The 20,130-nt window shown below is 43.2% G+C and overlaps 1 protein-coding gene across 2 annotated transcripts in view; it reads right to left on the bottom strand.

The window, feature by feature from the left end:
- FLT4 (fms related receptor tyrosine kinase 4) overlaps window positions 1-20,130 on the bottom strand; it is a 252,279-nt gene that overhangs the window by 35,252 nt on the left and 196,897 nt on the right. For both annotated transcript variants that reach the window (XM_040440794.1, XM_040440802.1), the window contains exons 16-19: window positions 19,175-19,281; window positions 18,210-18,345; window positions 16,524-16,628; window positions 16,246-16,359 (exon numbers count right to left, since the gene is read on the bottom strand). In XM_040440794.1, the coding sequence (XP_040296728.1) occupies window positions 16,246-16,359; window positions 16,524-16,628; window positions 18,210-18,345; window positions 19,175-19,281 (462 nt within the window). The remainder of the gene's footprint in view (window positions 1-16,245; window positions 16,360-16,523; window positions 16,629-18,209; window positions 18,346-19,174; window positions 19,282-20,130) is intronic.

The following is a 20,130-nucleotide window of genomic DNA, read 5'->3' as shown; positions in this document are numbered from 1 at the left end:
ACCATGGCTGGAGTACCCCTCAGCTTCAGGCATCCAGCAGAGGCTAAATAGCCCAAGCAGCCACACACACACACACACACACACATAAACCCAGCGTTAACAAAACAGTTGGAAGGGAGTTAACCCTTCCAATACCAGACAAGGGAAGGAAGCCACTTAAAGGGGAAGTGCACACACAAGCATAGAAAGCTACACGTTGCCGCAGGCAACAACATGTGTGGCAACCATGTCACGGCAATCACCCAGAAGGCCGAGACACTGCCACCGCATGCACACACAGTAACACGTTGCCGCGGGCAACCGCAAGTGTAGCAACAGTGTCACAGCACACACCATAAGCCGTGACACATTGCTAACGAAATCCCCCCTCTTGAAAAAAAAAACTAATAGTTGAAATTCTATAACACATAGTCATCTCTGGAGTTGAATTCCTCCGAAGCCCCAACAATTATTCATTCACCGTACAGAAAAGGACAAGTAAGTATGTGGCTGGAGGTAGATTGCATGGTCATTGGATATCAATTTTACAGCAGACCAGTGGACTACAGGCAACAAAAATTATGCATTCAGCGTACAGAAAAGAACAAGTAAGTATGTGGCTGGAGGTAGATTACATGATCATTGGATATCAATTTTACACCAGGCCAGTGGACTACAGGATCCAAAAATTATGCATTCAGCGTGTAGAAAAGAACAAGTAAGTATGTGGCTGGCTGGAGGTAGATTACACAGCCATTGGATATAAATTTTACAGCAGGCCTGTGGACTGCAGGTCCCAAAAATTATGCATTCAGCGTACAGAAAAGAACAAGTAAGTATGTGGCTGGCTGGAGGTAGATTACATGGTCATTAGATATAAATTTTACAGCAGGCCATTGGACTACAGGATCCCAAAATTATACATTCAGCGTACAGAAAAGAACAAGTAAGTATGTGGCTGGCTGGAGGTAGATTACACGGTCATTGGATATCAATTTTACAGCAGACCAGTGGACTACAGGCCCCAAAAATTATGCATTCAGCGTACAGAAAAGAACAAGTAAGTATGTGGCTGACTGGAGGTAGATTACACGGTCATTGGATATCAATTTTACAGCAGACCAGTGGACTGCAGGCCCCAAAAATTATGCATTCAGCGTACAGAAAAGAACAAGTAAGTATGTGGCTGGCTGGAGGTAGATTACACAGTCATTGGATATCAATTTTACAGCAGGCCAGTGGACTACAGGCCCCAAAAATTATGCATTCAGCGTACAGAAAAGAACAAGTAAGTATGTGGCTGGCTGGAGGTAGATTACATGGTCATTGGATATAAATTTTACAGCAGGCCAGTGGATTACAGGATCCAAAAATTATGCATTCAGCGTACAGAAAAGAACAAGTAAGTATGTGGCTGGTGGTAGATTACACAGTCATTGGATATCAATTTTACAGCAGGCCAGTGGACTACAGGCCCCAAAAATTATGCATTCAGCGTACAGAAAAGAACAAGTAAGTATGTGGCTGGCTGGAGGTAGATTACATGGTCATTGGATATAAATTTTACAGCAGGCCAGTGGACTACAGGCCCCAAAAATTATGCATTCAGCGTACAGAAACGATCAAGTGATTATGCGGCTGGAGGGTCTATTAGACGGTCAATGGATATCAATTTTACTGAAGGCCAGTACAAACACAGGTTAAATACATATGTTTAAAAGAACTAAAAATATAAAATTGGATTAAAAACATGGCTAACGAAACCCCCCCTCTTGAAAAAAGCCCTAATGATAATAGTTGAAACACGTGGTCGTCACAGGTGTTGAATCTCTCAGAGGCCCAAAACATTAGGCATTCACCGGACAGAAAAGGACTTTTATGCCGCTGTATTTACCTAAGACTGTCGTGAGCTAGGCGAGTGCGCTTATTGGTCACGATCCCCCCTGCTGCGCTGAACGTCCTTTCGGACAGGACACTGGACGAGGGGCAAGCCAAGAGTTCCATGGCAAATTGTGCCATCTCTGGCCACAGGTCAAGCCTGCACACCCAGTAGTCCAGAGGTTCCTCGCTTCTCAGAGCGTCCACATCTGACCAACACATGTTCAAACCGTGCTCTTCTTGCATGCGCTGTTGGATTGGTACCCGCAACTGTTTCTCTGTGAGTGGAAATTCTACTGCCAGCGCCTGCTAAAGCAGAATGCAGCATTTCTCGAAGCAAGGCCTGGAATTGCTGCATTCTGACAGCCCTCTGTGATGCTAGTAACATGTCCGCCATTTTGTGTTTGTACCGGGGGTCTAAGTACGTTGTCCTTGCCAGTAGTGGTCCTTGCCCTTTATGCTTTTTATACGGGGGTCCCTCTTCAAACACTGGAGCATGAAGGCCCCCATTTGCACTAAACTGGAAGTGGTCTGGCTCCTGCTCATCGTCCAGGATAATGTCGTCCTCGGTCTCCTCGCCCCAGCCACGGACAACACCAGGGATCCCAGAAAAGTTTAAAGCATGCTCTTCTTGATCCTCCTCTGCCCCAGCACCATCCTCCTCTGACTCCTCTTCAGACTCCTGTTGACTTGTCTCAGAGGGAGTAGCCCCGCTGGGAATTCATCCAGCATTGCGACTTCCTCATCTTCTTGCTCCTCGACGGCTTGATCAATGACACGACGCAATGCACGCTCCAGAAAGAAGGCGTAAGGTATGATGTCACTGATGGCGCCCTGGCTGCGACTGACCAGTTTGGTGATCTCATCAAATTGCCGCAGAAGTATGCATGCGTTGCGCATGAGCAGCCATTGGCGCAGTGAAAAAAAAACAAGCTCCCCAGAACCTGTCCAGCCGCAGAGTTCGTACAGGTAGTCGTTAACTGCACGTTTCTGCTGGAGCAGCCTAACAAGCATATACAAGGTGGAGTTCCAGCGTGTCGGGAAATCACAAATCAGATATCTGACGGGCAGGTAGTGTCGCCGCTGAACGTCAGCAAGGCGAGCCATGGCCATGTAAGATCTTCTAAAATGGGCAGAGATTTTCCTGGCCTTCCGCAAGACGTTCTGGACCCCGGGGTATTTGGTAACGAATTGCTGCACGACTAAGTTCAGGACATGTGCCATGCACGGCACATGTGTCATTTTGCCCTGTTTCAGAGCGCTCAGCAGATTGGTACCGTTGTCGAGCACCACTTTACTAACTGTCAAATTGAGCGGGGTTAGCCACTGATCGGCTTGTGACCGCAAAGCTGAAAGGAGTTCAGGACCGATGTAGCTCTTGGCTTTCAGGCAAAACAGCCGCAGCACAGCATGGCAACGTCTCACCTGGCATGTTGAATAGGTTCTGGGGAGCTTAGGGGGCTCAGCGGAAGAGGCGGTAGCAGTGGAAGAGGAGGAATCAACTGAGGAGGAGACAGAGGATGGAGTAGGAGGAGGAGAAGAAGAGGCAGGCCTGCATGCAATCCGTGGCGGTAACACTAAATCCACACGGGTGCCACAGGTTGCATGCTTGACAGCCGTCAGAAGGTTCCCCCAGTGGGCAGTAAAAGTTATGTACCTTCCCTGGCCGTGTTTTCTAGACTACGTGTCTGTGGTTAGATGTATCTTGGCACCGACACTTGCAGCTGAACGTGGTCATATAGCTCCAGGATGCCCTTCTGGGAGAAATATTTCCTTCTGGGGACCTTCCATTGTGGTGTGCCAATGGCCACAAACTTTCTAAAGGCCTCCGAGTCCACCAGTTTATATGGCAGTAGTTGGCGGGCTAGCAGTTCCGACAAGCCAGCGGTCAGCCGTTGGGCAAGAGGGTTATTCGGCGTCATCATCTTTTTAGGCTTGAACATTTGGGCCATGGAAGCCTGCCATTTGCCAGATGAACGCGATGACGGCACGGTGGAAGGTGGAGGACAAATGGGAGGAGAGAGGAGAAGAAGCAGGATGTGGAGTGTCGGGAGAGTGGCTTTGTGGGTACTGGTGTTTCTTTCACTGGGTTCGGTGATGGGGGGCCAGGTGCCTTCTTAAGGCGGTCGTCCCTAGGTAAGTGTTGGGCTTACGGCAACTTATGTGTTGACAGCACAGGCTGCAGATGGCAACACCATTGTCAGCAGCTGACACATTAAGAAAAGGCCACACTGCGGAGCCATGTGCCGGCATCCTGGGAGCGCCAGATGTGACCATGCATGGTGGACATCATTCTAGACACATTAGCAGTCTGCTTTTTGCCTCCTGTGCACTGTAAGTTCTGCCTGCTTCTCCTCCTTCTCCTCCCTATCTGCTGCTCCGTCTGAACTACCCTCCTCTTCCTCTCTTGTGGGCACCCACGTGACGTCCATCGACACATCATCATCGTCACCTTCACCACCACTGACATTAGAGATCTCGGAGTAGGCAGCAACAGCGGGGACCACTCTCCTTGGGCTGATCTGGGTACTGTCGTCAGACTGCTGGGTGGCAACCGTTGATACCTCCTCTTCCTCTTTCGATGCCAAGAATGGCTGCGCATCGGTAAGGTCTTGGAATGGATGGGAAAATAATTCCTCTGACTCGAGCGGAGGGGATATGGTGGTGGTGGTGTCTTTGAGGGTGCACACAACAGAGAGTGAAGAGGATGAGGATGGTGCAGAAGCGGAAGGCTGAGTGAGCCACTCAACCAAGTCTGGTGCGTCATTTTAACGTACTCGCACGCACCTTCTGCAACTTCCCACTTAGTCTCCAGCCTGGTGCACCTGCCTGACCCCTACCACCCCTGTGGAATGGCCTGCCTTTTCCTCTGCCTGTCATTTTCAAAATTACACTGTGACAAAAGTCCCTATAGAAGAGCAGTATTTGTGGAAGAATGTACAGTACAGACCAAAAGTTTGGACACACCTTCTCATTCAAAGAGTTTTCTTTATTTTCATGACTATGAAAATTGTAGATTGACACTGAAGGCATCAAAACTATGAATTAACACATGTGGAATTATATACATAACAAACAAGTGTGAAACAACTGAAAATATGTCATATTCTAGGTTCTTCAAAGTAGCCACCTTTTGCTTTAATTACTGCTTTGCACACTCTTGGCATTCTCTTGATGAGCTTCAAGAGGTAGTCCCCTGAAATGGTTTTCACTTCACAGGTGTGCCCTGTCAGGTTTAATAAGTGGGATTTCTTGCCTTATAGATGGGGTTGGGACCATCAGTGGCGTTGAGGAGAATTCAGGTGGATACACAGCTGATAGTCCTACTGAATAGACTGTTAGAATTTGTATTATGGCAAAAAAATAGCAGCGAAGTAAAGAAAAACGAGTGGCCATCATTACTTTAAGAAATGAAGGTCAGTCAGTGAGCCGAAAAATTGGGAAAACTTTGAAAGTAAGGGCTATTTGACCATTAAGGAGAGTGATGGGGTGCTGCGCCAGATGACCTGGCCTCCACAGTCACCGGACCTGAACCCAATCGAGATGGTTTGGGGTGAGCTGGACCGCAGAGTGAAGGCAAAAGGGCCGACAAGTGCTAAGCATATCTGGGAACTCCTTCACAGACTGTTGGAAGACCATTTCAGGGGATTACCTCTTGAAGTTCATCAAGAGAATGCCAAGAGTGTGCAATGCAGTAATCAAAGCAAAAGGTGGCTACTTTGAAGAACCTAGAATATGACATATTATCAGTTGTTTCACACTTGTTTGTTATGTATATAATTCCACATGTGTTAATTCATAGTTTTGATGCCTTAATAGTCATGAAAATAAAGAAAACTCTTTGAATGAGAAGGTGTGTCCAAACTTTTGGTCTGTACTGTATATAACACCCCTGCCTCAATCACTTCTCTTGGGGGGCAACTGCTATATTACACCAGTAGAAATGATTTGTTCCAATAGCGTTTGTCACTGTGTAGCTGCGGTAACGCAGCAAAACCGCAAACAAATGCTGCACTACCCAAATTCACTATATAGAAAGTATGTTATTGGTATATAACACCCCTGCCTCATTCACTTTTTTGGGGGGGAAACTTGTATATAACACCAGAAGAAATTATTTGTTCCAATAACGTTTGTCACTCTGTGTAGCTGCGGTAATGCAGCAAAACCGCAAACAAATGCTGCACTACCCAAATGCACTATATAGAAAGTATATTATTGGTATATAACACCCCTGCTTCAATCACTTTTTTTGTGGGGCAACTGGTAGATCACACCAGTTGTAATTATTTGTTCCAATAGCGTTTGTCACTCTGTGTAGCTGCGGTAAGGCAGCAAAACCGCAAACAAATGCTGCACTACCCAAATGCACTATATAGAAAGTATATTATTGGTAAATTACACCCCTGCTTCAATCAGTTTTTTGGGGGGGCAACTGGTATATCACACCAGTAGAAATTATTTGTTCCAATAGCGTTTGTCACTCTGTGTAGCTGCAGTATTGTAGCAGAAACGCACACAACTGCTGCACAATACAAATGCACTATAATATACTTTCTATGTTAGAAAGTATATTAGAAGTATATCACACCCCTCAATAAGTCACAAATATCGATAGCACACCTATACCAGTCCTTAAAAGGACTTTTGTGGCCCTATTAGCTAGCATTTGGTGTCCCTAACAGTCTGCCCCTGCTCCACACAGCAATCTCTCCCTACACTGGCAAAAGACTGATTATAAAATGGTGGCCATATCGGGTTTATTTATAAGGTAGGGGGTATGTCCATGTGCTGAAACGTCTTAATTGGCTCTCCTGTACCACCTGATGGATGTGTCATGGGTCAAAGTCCTTCACAATGTTAAAGAATGGCGCCGGCGGACATTTCCATATGTTCACACGTTCGATCTAGCAAAGTTTGCCGCAAAATGACCGCCGGGCAAACCACAAGGCCAACTCTATTCAACACCTGTGACGACCATGTGTAATTGAAATTCCTCATGCCAGCCCACACATATCCGCCACCACCCAGAACAAAGAATGGTCCTTGACTTATGTATATACAGCGGCATAAAAGGCCTTTTCTGTGAGGTGAATGCCTAATTTTTGGGGCCTCTACTCCTGTGGCCTACAGTAAAAATTTTATCCAGTGACCACCTAATGTACCTCCAGACACATAATTACTAGTTCTCTTCTGTCAGGTGAATGCCTATTTTTTGGGGCCTGTACTGGCCTACAGTAAAATAGTTATTCACTGACCGTCTAATATACCTCCAGCCACATAATCACTTGTTCTTTTCTGTCCGGTGAATGCCTAATGTTTGGGGCCTGTACTCCACTGGCCTACATTAAAATTGTTATCCACTGACCGTCTAATATACCTCCAGCCACATAATCACTTGTTCTTTTCTGTCAGGTCCGTCCGTACTCCCATGGCCTAAAATAAAAATTGTCTAGGCTCCAGCATGGCACATTTTTGAGAGTTTCCCTTTAAGACACATAAAAATGGCCCCTGATTAAAATAAATATTTTTTGTGGGAATTTTTGCTATTGATCCCCCTCTGGTATGTCACTATCCATGTTGTGGGATTATTTGTGCACTTCTAGTAAGTATTTGGTGGCTGAAAATATGACCTGAAGGTTTTTCAGGTTCACCTGCCATTAAAGTAAATAAGCTCCGCCGCGAACGTGCAGTTCACGAACATTTGATCGCGAACGAGCATTTGCGTTTGCAAAACATCCCGGCCGATGTTCGTCCATCACTATATATATGTATGTATATACACTGCTCAAAAAAATAAAGGGAACACAAAAATAACACATCCTAGATCTGAATTAATTAAATATTCTTCTGAAATACTTTGTTCTTTACATAGTTGAATGTGCTGACAAAATCACACAAAAATAAAAAAATGGAAATCAAATTTTTCAACCCATGGAGGTGTGAATTTGGAGTCACACTCAAAATTAAAGTGGAAAAACACACTACAGGCTGATCCAACTTTGATGTAATGTCCTTAAAACAAGTCAAAATAAGACTCAGTAGTGTGTGTGGCCTCCACGTGCCTGTATGACCTCCCTACAACGCCTGTGCATGCTCCTGATGAGGTGGCGGACGGTCTCCTGAGGGATCGCCTCCCAGACCTGGACTAAAGCATCTGCCAACTCCTGGACAGTCTGTGGTGCAACGTGACGTTGGTGGATAGAGCGAGACATGATGTCCCAGATGTGCTCAATTGGATTCAGGTCTGTGGAACGTGCGGGCCAGTCCATAGCATCAATGCCTTCGTCTTGCAGGAACTGCTGACACACTCCAGCCACATGAGGTCTAGCATTGTCTTGCATTAGGAGGAACCCAGGGCCAACCGCACCAGCATATGGTGTCACAAGGGGTCTGAGGATCTCATCTCGGTGCCTAATGGCAGTCAGGCTACCTCTGGCGAGCACATGGAGGGCTGTGCGGCCCTCCAAAGAAATGCCACCCCACACCATTACTGACCCAATGCCAAACCAGTCATGCTGGAGGATGTTGCAGGCAGCAGAACGTTCTCCACGACGTCTCAAGACTGTCACGTCTGTCACATGTGCTCAGTGTGAACCTGCTTTCATCTGTAAAGAGCACAGGGCGCCAGTGGCGAATTTGCCAATCTTGGTGTTCTCTGGCAAATGCCAAACGTCCTGCACGGTGTTGGGCTGTAAGCACAATCCCCACCTGTGGATGTCGGGCCCTCATATTACCTTCATGGAGTCTGTTTCTGACCGTTTGAGCAGACACATGCACATTTGTGGCCTGCTGGAGGTAATTTTGCAGGGCTCTGGCAGTGCTCCTCCTGTTCCTCCTTGCACAAAGGCGGAGGTAGCGGTCCTGCTGCTGGGTTGTTGCCCTCCTACGGCCTCCTCCACGTCTCCTGATGTACTGGCCTGTCTCCTGGTAGTGCCTCCATGCTCTGGACACTACGCTGACAGACACAGCAAACCTTCTTGCCACAGCTCGCATTGATGTGCCATCCTGGATAAGCTGCACTACCTGAGCCACTTGTGTGGGTTGTAGACTCCGTCTCATGCTACCACTAGAGTAAAATCACCGCCAGCATTCAAAAGTGACCAAAACATCAGCCAGGAAGCATAGGAACTGAGAAGTGGTCTGTGGTCACCACCTGCAGAACCACTCCTTTATTGGGAGTGTCTTGCTAATTGCCTATAATTTCCACCTGTTGTCTATCCCATTTGCACAACAGCATGTGAAATTGATTGTCACTCAGTGTTGCTTCCTAAGTGGACAGTTTGATTTCACAGAAGTGTGATTGACTTGGAGTTACATTGTGTTGTTTAAGTGTTCCCTTTATTTTGTTGAGCAGTGTATATATATATATATATATATATATATATATATATACAGTGAATATAAAAAGTCTACACACCCCTGTTAAAATGTCAGGTTTCTGTGCTGTAAAAAAAAATGAGACAAAGATAAATCATTTCAGAACTTTTACCACCTTTTTTGTGACCTATAAACTGTACGACAAACTGAAATCTTTTAGGTAGAGGGGAAAAAAAAGTATAAAAATAAAATAATATGGTTGCATAAGTGTGCACACCCGTAAACTAATACTTTATTGAAGCACCTTTTGATTTTATTACAGCACTCAGTCTTTATGGGTATGAGTCTATCAGCATGGCGCATTTTGACTTGGCAAGATTTGCACACTCTTCTTTGCAAAAACACTCCAAATCTGTCAGATTGCGAGGGCATCTCCTTTGCACAGCCCTCTTCAGATCACCCCACAGATTTTCAATCGGATTTAGGTCTGGGCTCTGGTTGGGCCATTCCAAAACTTGAATCTTCTGGTGAAGCCATTCCTTTGTTGATTTGGATGTATGCTTTGGGTCGTTGTCATGCTGAAAGATGAAGTTCCTCTTCATGTTCAGCTTTCTAGCAGAGGCCTGAAGATTTTGTGCCAATATTGACTGGTATTTGGAACTGTTCATAATTCCCTCTAGCTTAACTAAGGCCCCAGTTCCAGCTGAAGAAAAACAGCACCAAAAAATGATGCTGCCACCACCATGCTTCACTGTGGGTATGGTGTTCTTTTGGTGATGTGCAGTGTTGTTTTTGCGCCAAACATATCTTTTGCAATTATGGCCAAAAAGTTCAACCTTGGTTTCATCAGACCATAACACCTTTTCCCACATGTTTTTGGGAGACTTCAGATGTGTTTTTGCAAAATGTAGTTGGGCTTGGATGTTTTTCTTCGTAAGAAAAGGCTTTCGTCTTGCCACTCTACCCCATAGCCTAGACATATAAAGAATACGGGAGATTGTTGTCACATTTACCACACAGCCAGTACTTGCCAGATATTCCTGCAGCTCCTTTAATGTTGATGTAGGCCTCTTGGTAGCCTCCCAGGCCAGTTTTCTTCTCGTCCTTTCATCAATTTTGGAGGGACGTCTAGTTCTTGGTAATGTCACTGTTGATGATGACTGTCTTCACTGTGTTCCATGGTATATCTAATGCCTTGGAAATTCTTTTGTACCCTTCTCCTTAATGATACCTTTTAACAGTGAGATCCCTTTGATGCTTTGGAAGCTCTCTGTGGACCATGGCTTTTGCTGTGGGATGCGACTAAGAAAATTTCAGGAAAGACCAACTAGAGCAGCTGAACTTTATTTGGGGTTAATCAGAGGCACTTTAAATGATGGCAGGTGTATGCTGACTCCTATTTAACATAATTTTGAATGTGATTACTTAATTCTGAACACAGCTACATCCCAGTTATAAGTGTGTGCACACTTATGCAACCACATTATTTTATTTTTTTATTGTTTTCTTCCCTCCACCTAAAAGATTTCAGTTTGTTTTTCAATTGAGTGGTACAGTTTATAGGTCACATTAAAGGTGGAAAAAGTTCTGAAATGATTTATCTCTGTCTCATTTTTTTACAGCACATAAACCTGACATTTTAACAGGGGTGTGTAGACTTTTTATATCCACTGTGTATATACAGTACAGACCAAAAGTTTGGACACACCTTCTCATTCAAAGAGTTTTCTTTATTTTCATGACTATGAAAATTGTAGATTCACACTGAAGGCATCAAAACTATGAATTAACACATGTGGAACTATATACATAACAAACAAGTGTGAAACAACTGAAAATATGTCATATTCTAGGTTCTTCAAAGTAGCCACCTTTTGCTTTGATTAATGCTTTGCACACTCTTGGCATTCTCTTGATGAGCTTCAAGAGGTAGTCCCCTGAAATGGTTTTCACTTCACAGGTGTGCCCTGTCAGGTTTAATAAGTGGGATTTCTTGCCTTATAGATGGGGTTGGGACCATCAGTGGCGTTGAGGAGAAGTCAGGTGGATACACAGCTGATAGTCCTACTGAATAGACTGTTAGAATTTGTATTATGGCAAGAAAAAAGCAGCTAAGTAAAGAAAAACGAGTGGCCATCATTACTTTAAGAAATGAAGGTCAGTCAGTCAGCCGAAAAATTTGGAAAACTTTGAAAGTAAGGGCTATTTAACCATGAAGGAGAGTGATGGGGTGCTGCGCCAGATGACTTGGCCTCCACAGTCACCGGACCTGAACCCAATCGAGATGGTTTGGGGTGAGCTGGACCGCAGAGTGAAGGCAAAAGGGCCAACAAGTGCTAAGCATCTCTGGGAACTCCTTCAAGACTGTTGGAAGACCATTTCAGGGGACTACCTCTTGAAGCACATCAAGAGAATGCCAAGAGTGTGCAATCAAAGCAAAAGGTGGCTACTTTGAAGAACCTAGAATATTACATATTTTCAGTTGTTTCACACTTGTTTGTTATGTATATAATTCCACATGTGTTAATTCATAGTTTTGATGCCTTCAGTCATGAAAATAAAGAAAACTCTTTGAATGAGAAGGTGTGTCCAAACTTTTGGTCTGTACTGTATATATATATAGAGAGAGAGAGAGAAAGTGCATCCATTTATGCAAAAAAGGAGAGATTGTACAGCCTGATAAAACTAGAGAAACTAACCTCCATATACAACCACATGAACTGCTTATGTCAGCTGTAAATAGTGCATTTTATGTATACAGTGTTTGTGTGAATCACTTGTTGACTGGCTTCAGTAATGTATAGGGATTTGCATCATTATTTAAACTGCACAGCCTCAGAAAGTGCTGAGGAAGACAACCGTTGTGACTACAACCCCCATCTATGCCCCTACTACTACTACTACTACTCTCATCCTCTCCACCTTGTCACTAGGCCACTGCATTAGTATGGACACCCCTAGTGAGATTTCTGAAAAATTTCTACAGTACAAAAAAAAGATTGCCTGCAGCCACTATTAGGGGGAGCTAAGTACATAGGAATTTATACTGTTACTACTGCACTCAGTGGAAGCTGCAGAATCTCTAAGCACTGAGCTTCCCCTAGTAGTGGCTGCAGGAAAATGCCATAAATCTATGTCCAGAATAGGGGAATCAGTTCACCGCTGCCCCCCTTCCCCCATGCCACAATGTAGTTGCGTGCTCTGCCTTCATGGTGGTTACCCCACTGCCTCTGGCACTTTCCTCCACCAATATAATATTTTTAATAGACACAGAATGAAAATTGATACAATATAGGAAAAAGTTGAAGTCTGAGAACTCTTCCATTTAACTTTTCTTGACTCAAGTAATTTAAAATTTTCTATTATGCCGTCTGTCTGCAGTCATAACTCAATCAGTTCCACAAGATTATATCCAAGACAAATACAATAGGCATCCCCTGTGGAACATTTTCATTCCTTTTCAGATGCCGAGAACAATGATTAAGTTATGGGTGAGTTATCATATGCAGCTGCCTCTTTTATCTGCTTATATTTTCATCTTGAATGTTCCATCTCAATAGTCGGTGGTGACTAACAAGCTAAATATGAGCACAATGCCACCACACTCATCACACTCAGCAATCTGAACCATTCACTCGAAAAAAGTTTTCCGGAGGCAGAATGGTCATTTCCATCTTGCAATACTTTGATGGTGGCTCACAGCTTGCACCAAAGATCTGGTTCTTAGGAATTTTAGCATACATTTTTTTTAACACAATGAAACATTTGTAAAAATAAACTATAAGGCCAATTTGTGTAATAAAATTGTAGTTTTACACATTGTGCATTTGGTTCAATGAGCTTAAAGTTCCATAGATACCCAGAACATAAACTGATAGCCACTATGTATAAACATGTACCCAAAATGGCACAAAATCGTGCCAATTACAGGTAATTGCTGCAGGTTTCTTATGGTTACTAAAGATGAGTATGTTTTATATAAATGAAAATATACGGCCTCTAAGGCACTCCACTAAGTAAATCTTGATTTCTTTATTTCATGAATACAATAGCAAACCTTCAGTTAATGGCTCATGTACACTACTGTAGTACAGCTCCATGCAACATTCACAGCAATGCTGTGTGCATTATGCCTAAAGGTAGCTAATCACTTAGATAAATGTCAACCAAATTGACTGACAGCTATTGCTCCGGACCCTCCATGCATATGCATGCTTGACCCAATATGCCTATGTTGTCAGTAGGGAGAAGGGAATTAGCTGCTGCCAGACATCACTGTTGAAATCCATCTTTCTGGGACAACTATATGCACAGTTGCTCAGCCGGTCCTACTAAAATCGGCAAGTGTTCATCTGTATGGTAATCTTTGGACCAGTGATTTCCACTCTTATTAGTGTGGGAGACTGACAACTCCCATTAATATTTACCTTTCAAAAGCTTGGTGTACGGGATTTGAATATATTCTTTAAATGGTATATTTTTGCTGAGATTTGTTAAAGGGGTATTCCTATCTTAGACATTTATATCATAGCCACCATCACAAGAGTGGAGTTCCCCCTAATACAGCCCTCCTGGTGAGACGGTTGCTGGCTGTCAGGTCCTGAATGCAGTTGAGTGCAGATATGGCCAAGCATATTTTTACAAAGTGGATGTGGACCCGCTGTGTCTACTGAACAGATTTGACTTGGGACTACTCCTAAGGACATTATCTAAGTGGCCTCCCTGATTCCACCCATTATCCCCTATTCAGGGATCTGGACTTTACTGCAGTTGAACCACCAAGCCGCTACCTCTTCGAGCACCCTGTTCAGTAGACTGCTGACCAACTGGTGTCAAGAAACACGGATCAAGCAAAACTGTAGTCAGGGTTAAGCCAAGGTCAGGGCAGGCAAAGTTCATGCAATCCAAAATAAGTCCAAGGGTCAGGGCAGGCAGCTCAGGGTCAGCTCGGAGTCAGTACGGAGATCAGGCAGAGGTTGGTACACATGCAGACAAACAGGATAATTGGACAACTTTCGACACTAGAACCTAGAATAATAGAATCTATTGCATAGGGTAAGGGTAAGGCACAAAAAATCTCCCTAGAGAGGTCTGCCATAAGCTGGAATTGCCAGAGAGAGTGTGGACACACCCTACATCAGGAGGAAGGCACAGCAGGAAGGAGAAGGTCGCAGCCGGTGTGGAGTGATAGAGTAGTACTACTAAGATGCCAACTGGGAACGGGCAGGAGGTCGCTGGTGGGCCCACACCACCAGGACAACAGAACAGAGGACTGGGTGAGCATTGGATGCCCGTGCCTATTGGGAGGAGGTGACAATGGGCATGGACAACTAGTATAACAATTATAGAAACAGGCAAACTACTGATTGTGCTGCTCTGTTTTTGTAAGTTCAAAGTTAGGGCCCACAAATAATAACCTTCATTCCTGTGTGAAGTATAGTACTGTGCAGTACAGTGACACCTGCGTAATTTTAAACAATTGAATTTGCTAAAACATTGATAGTTGAGCAGTAAAACAAGTACTATTTCAATTCTTCTCTTACATTGCAATGTGTTTGATGATGCTCAGCCCTGTACTTTTTCTGCCTTATCTAAGGAATTCCTAGAATTCAGCTTCTGTGAACACATTATAAATCTGACAGCAAATTGAAGTTGGCGCAGAAACAAGTCAGTCTGTCATATTAAGGCTATGGGTGCCACATTCTAAGCTCAGGTCAAGCTGTAATTTTAAAGCAGAGGCAGAGTGTGAACTAGGATATGTACCGTAGTAAATAATTCATAAACGGGTCCTTACTACTACTACTACATTAATATTAGAGATACACAGCATTATCTGACATTAATATTTTTATTGGCTAACATGGAAGAAATTGCTTAACAAAGTAGATCTGGAACAAGTACATGCAAAATATTTGCCTTGAACTCCACACAAAGCAAAAAGAGATTGATAACAAAAATCAAAATGGGGCCGCCATCCTGGTGCTGTTATTGCTATCATACCCAATTACTTTCCACCATATTCTAGACGGGGAAACCTGTGGCTTAATTTCCTGCAACATTCCCAACTCTATGTTATGTTCTCCTATTGCGGTTCATGACATCAAAGAGGAAGAAGGCTTGCTTAAAGGGTTTTTTGAAGATTTAAAAAAATGGCTATAGAGCAGGGGGCTGTATGAAGAAAAGAAAAACTCTTATTAACCTTTTAAATGTCTTCCTGCTCCCACAGTACTGCTCGTGTCCCCAGCATGGCAAGTAATCATTTGGAAAACTTTGTTAAGCCCCTTTATATTTGGAATGTATGGTATTTGTACACTAATCCTAATATATGTGTAATACTTTGTAGCTGATTACACCAGATATATACACTGACCGCCATCTGTGGCAACCAAAATAATCCACTATTCAGTTAGTTCTTGTGTCTGTAGTGCTGCAAAGAATGGCTAGCTATGTTGAAGTAGACTCTATAAGACTGTCACTTGTTTTTTTTTTTTTTAAACTGAATGACACTTAACATTACTTTTGATATTATAATGTGCCTATTGGGTGAAAAAAGTTGCCTATACATGTAACTTCAAACGATTCATGATTCATACATGGCCTTATTGGCTACTTGGATACAAATGGCTCACATACTGTAAATAATTCAAAGTCTGTAATCAGAGTCTCCAGACTGACCCATCCAACATGTTGAATGTGATTAGATTAGTTTAGTCTAATATTTGTGAAAAATTCAAACCAAAAGTCAAGCCAAACTTCACAAAGTTCCAAAATCTAATCTCAAATGTGGTTGGAATGCGAGCTTTCAAATTCAGGCACTTCATTGGAATTGAATGTGTGCAGCTTGAAACTAGAGTATCAAAGAGGACCTGACTTGGAAGGACAATCAAATATTTTTGGATATTGGTATTTTGATGAATAGTTTACATTTTTAAACCAAAAAGAATATGGTATACCAAGAAGCCAAGAAGGTGTTGGTGTGCATGTGAACCTGGAATTGGATGTATGTATGTTTCTGCCTCTGATAGTATAGTCACCACATGAGGTCATTTAACTCAGAAAAGTACTTACCATTTGGTTTGGTACAAGCTCCTAGTAAGTTGACTACGTTAAGGTGGTTGCCAATGTGAATGAGAATTTTCAACTCTGACATTAAAGCTTTATGTTCACTAGCAGTAGCACCCTCTGAAACACACAAAGTCAACTGGATAAGAATAGTAAGGTTATATCTAGAGAACATATATCAGAGGAGATATATGTAAATATAAGGGGGAAAAAGTTGTAGCACTACACTGAAGTCCAAGTAGAAGTGGTGGCATTCATAAAAATATAAATTTAAAGCTCCATACCTTTTAACATCTTCACTGCTACCGTCTCACAACTGCTGCTCTTACTGATTCCAAAAGCCGAAGCCTCTACCACTTTACCAAAGGCGCCATGTCCTAGGACTTTACCTGTAATGCAATTAATATTAATAGGGAAAACATGAGACAAAAAATTTCATGTACATCAAAACACATACAATACAATGTTGTTGTCACAGGCAGCAGGTGTGGAACCACAATGCCAACCAACCTGTTTGACTTTGTGCTACACATAAGGGTATTATCCTGGTTTTCACCCTTTGACACCTATACAGGGATCTGGTCTTTGCTGCAGAAGAGCTACCAGGCTGCTACCTCGTGGAATAGTCCTGGTGTGGGACCCATATAGGCCAGAGATACAGGTGGAAAGGAGTACTGCCAGGCAGTACTCATAGCTATGAAACAGGCACATTTCAGGGCAGGATGAGTACATGCAAATCCATGAAGCAAGTCTGAGGTCAGGGCAGGCAGCAAAGGGTCAATACAGTAAACAGATGGTAGTCAGTTCAGGCAGAGGGTCAGAATCAGTAAACTGGCAGAGATCGGTACATGGGCAAACAAACAGAACAGCAACAACCTTTCACACAAACTAGCGATATAAAAATACCTATTGCTCAGGAATTCTCACCTTGGGGAAGGTGCCTAAAAAAAAACTTAGGTGATCAGCCATAGGCTGGGGAGGATCAGGGTGTGTGTGCTGGCCCTTTAAGAGTTGGGTTCCAGCATGTGCACCCTACAGACAAACCATGCACCCTTGCCGAGGAGTAAAGGCTATGGCCTGAAACAAAAGGAGTACACACAGGTGGCCAGGTCGGGGGTGGGTAATGCAGAGGGTCCAGGCTGCTGCACAAGACCAGGGAGTTGAGTGAAGCTGAGCCTGTGCCCGCCTAGAGGAGCATGACAGTGACAGGCATGGGATGCCATAGTAACAGTTGTAATAAAACTATTCACAAGAATGAATTATTCACTTCTTAAAGGATTTGGCCTCTTTCTCTTTACTCTTGACCAGTAGCAAGACGACTATATGGCACTTAGTAATATATCCTTTGGGGAAACTCTGTGGCATTTTTTATATTTTATAAGATATGCCCCCTTGTTTGCCTAGTCTTTTTGCCTGCTGTCCACACAGAGGTCCTTTCCAAATGGCCTCTGATGAAGTGTCATGTGACCAGGCAAATCACCTCCATATGAGGTCTCCTCCATTCAAATAAAAGGCACCTGCCATCTGCACTAAAACCTTTGAAAGTTTAGTGCAAGTGCAGTGTGTATGAATAGAGGAGACTGAGTGATGTGTCTGGTCCCATGACCTTCCATCAGAGGCAATCTTATGGAAAGGAGCTCTATTTGGATGGAACAGAAGATTTGCTTAACAAGGAACATAGCTAACGAAATATAGCAAATGGCACAGAATATCAACAAAGGCTATATTAATAAGTGCCATATAGTCATCTTGCATACACATTCAACAGGAGCCAGAAAGTAGCCAATTCTTTTAAAAATTTATTGAACAGTAAACCATCCAGAATGCATAGTCCATGTAAAGATTGTGATGTTGTTTATATAAGCAACCATTTTTCATTTTTACATTTCCAGATGAGAACTACTATGCTAGCATTTACTCAGTTTTGTCCAGGTAGGCCATGCTATGTAGGCTTTACTTTGCAGTCTTACCAAGTCTTAGTCTATCTCGGGGAAACTCCCACTTGCTTGAGTCATAAGGAAGATAGTCGCACTGTTCGTCCAGGGGCACTTCACCTGGATCCATGATGATGGAAAGGTATCCAGTCTTTATCTCACCATGGCTAGGCTGAAGGTTTGAAAACAACATTTTAGATTGTACATATTATAACATAGGATGTCAGCAACACAAATAGGGTTTTTCTGTAAGGTGGAAAACTTGATCTTCAATATGCACTCAAAGGAGTGATTTCCAACCTATGGCTCTCCAGCTGTTTCAAAACTACAACTACATGCACTCCCTGACTGCATCTGCCTGTTTGGCAACAGCTAGACCGCCACAAGTTGGAGGTCACTGGGTTAAAGGGTAAATCTACCTTAAAGAGGTTTTCCCACAATGCCACAACGGCAATTTTTTCACCTATCCACAGGATAGATGATAAACATTTGGGGATTGGTGATAAATATCCATTGGGATCCTCATCAGTCACTAGTATAGGAGTCTAGAGACCTCTTTCCTTTTCACTGCAGTGAGGAGGAGTTTGAATAGAGTACTGAAAGACAATTAATGGAGCCACACTGCAGCTTCTCGACCAGGGCTCAATTTAAACCCCTCTTCACTGCGGTCAAAGAAGAGGAAAAGGGGGCCTATGGACTAGTTCTAGTGATCAATAGGGGTCAGTGAACAGGCATTTATCAACTATTCTGTACATATGTGATAAATGAAAATTATAATAAAACCTCTTCAAAGACTCTTGTTAGTGGATTCTGGGTTTTTGCTACAATGTTTGCTTGCCAAAAAGATTTCATTCCAGTAGAGGGAGGTGGAAAACCTTTCCCAATGTAACCCTGTTGGTGGCATCCTCTGTCATGTTTAAGCTTTGTGCTATGTAGTGTCAAGGGTCTTGATACTTTTCCAACACATGTAAATAGGGTTACTCTGAAATATAGCTACTTACCCTTTTAATGTTACAGAAGATGAGGATGAGGAGGATCCAGAAGAAAACCGCTATTACTCCAGTGCCAATGAGAATCACAATCTCAACATTTGTTTTGTCATCAGTTCCTGGAGCAAGGGACAAATGAAATGATGCTAATGGGTCTACTATTTACGGTAATTACAAAGTTAATTGTCTAGTATAAAAAAAAATATAAAAATATATAAAAAATAAATGTGATCTAAGGCATGTGCACCAGTTTTTTGGCACAAATTGTGCCAGAATACTGGCACATTTTGATTTGTAAATCTCCCCCACTGTTTAATAGAGGACAAGACAGGGTTATGCAAGTCATCCATGGCCCATTAGGCCCATGCACTAGGCATAACACAGCGTATCAGTTTTACTTGGAGTTGTGATTAAAGCTTTTATCACAATTTTATCTATCTCCCAGAACAGCACTGTACATAACATAAAAATCCCCTCACCTGTTCCCAGTCGCTTTGTTCCAGCACCGAGTGTCCATCCCTGCTCCTTCCAGTCCCCGGTGTGTAAACTTCTGGATGGTGCCACCTGCCGCTGTGGCCAATAACTGGCCTCAGCAGTAACATGTCCCCAAATGGCACATCAGCCAGCAGTGACGTGTCACAATTGAACGCGATAGGCCACAGCACTGCAAGTAACCCTGTCCGGAAGTTCAAACATTGGGGGAAGAGCAGGACAAGACCCTCAGCACTAGAATGGAGTGGTGGGGAGCAGGTGAGCTGATTTTTAATGTTATGTACAGCGCTGTCCAGGGTATAGTTAAAATCTTGATAGGAGCTGGATAACCTCTTTAAGGACCACCAGCAGTAACTACGTAGAATATAAGATCAGTTCTTATTTTATTTGTTAGTAGATGCTCTAGTCATTGTTTATTTTATGGAGTATATACATTTTTAGGTATACTGCTTCACAATATAGGAAAATGCTGTGGC

The sequence above is a fragment of the Bufo bufo genome, chromosome 1 (genome assembly GCF_905171765.1).
Source record: "Bufo bufo chromosome 1, aBufBuf1.1, whole genome shotgun sequence".
Lineage (NCBI taxonomy): Eukaryota > Metazoa > Chordata > Amphibia > Anura > Bufonidae > Bufo > Bufo bufo.
The sequence above is the reverse complement of the archived record's forward strand: the minus strand, read 5'-3'. Positions and strand labels throughout refer to the sequence as shown.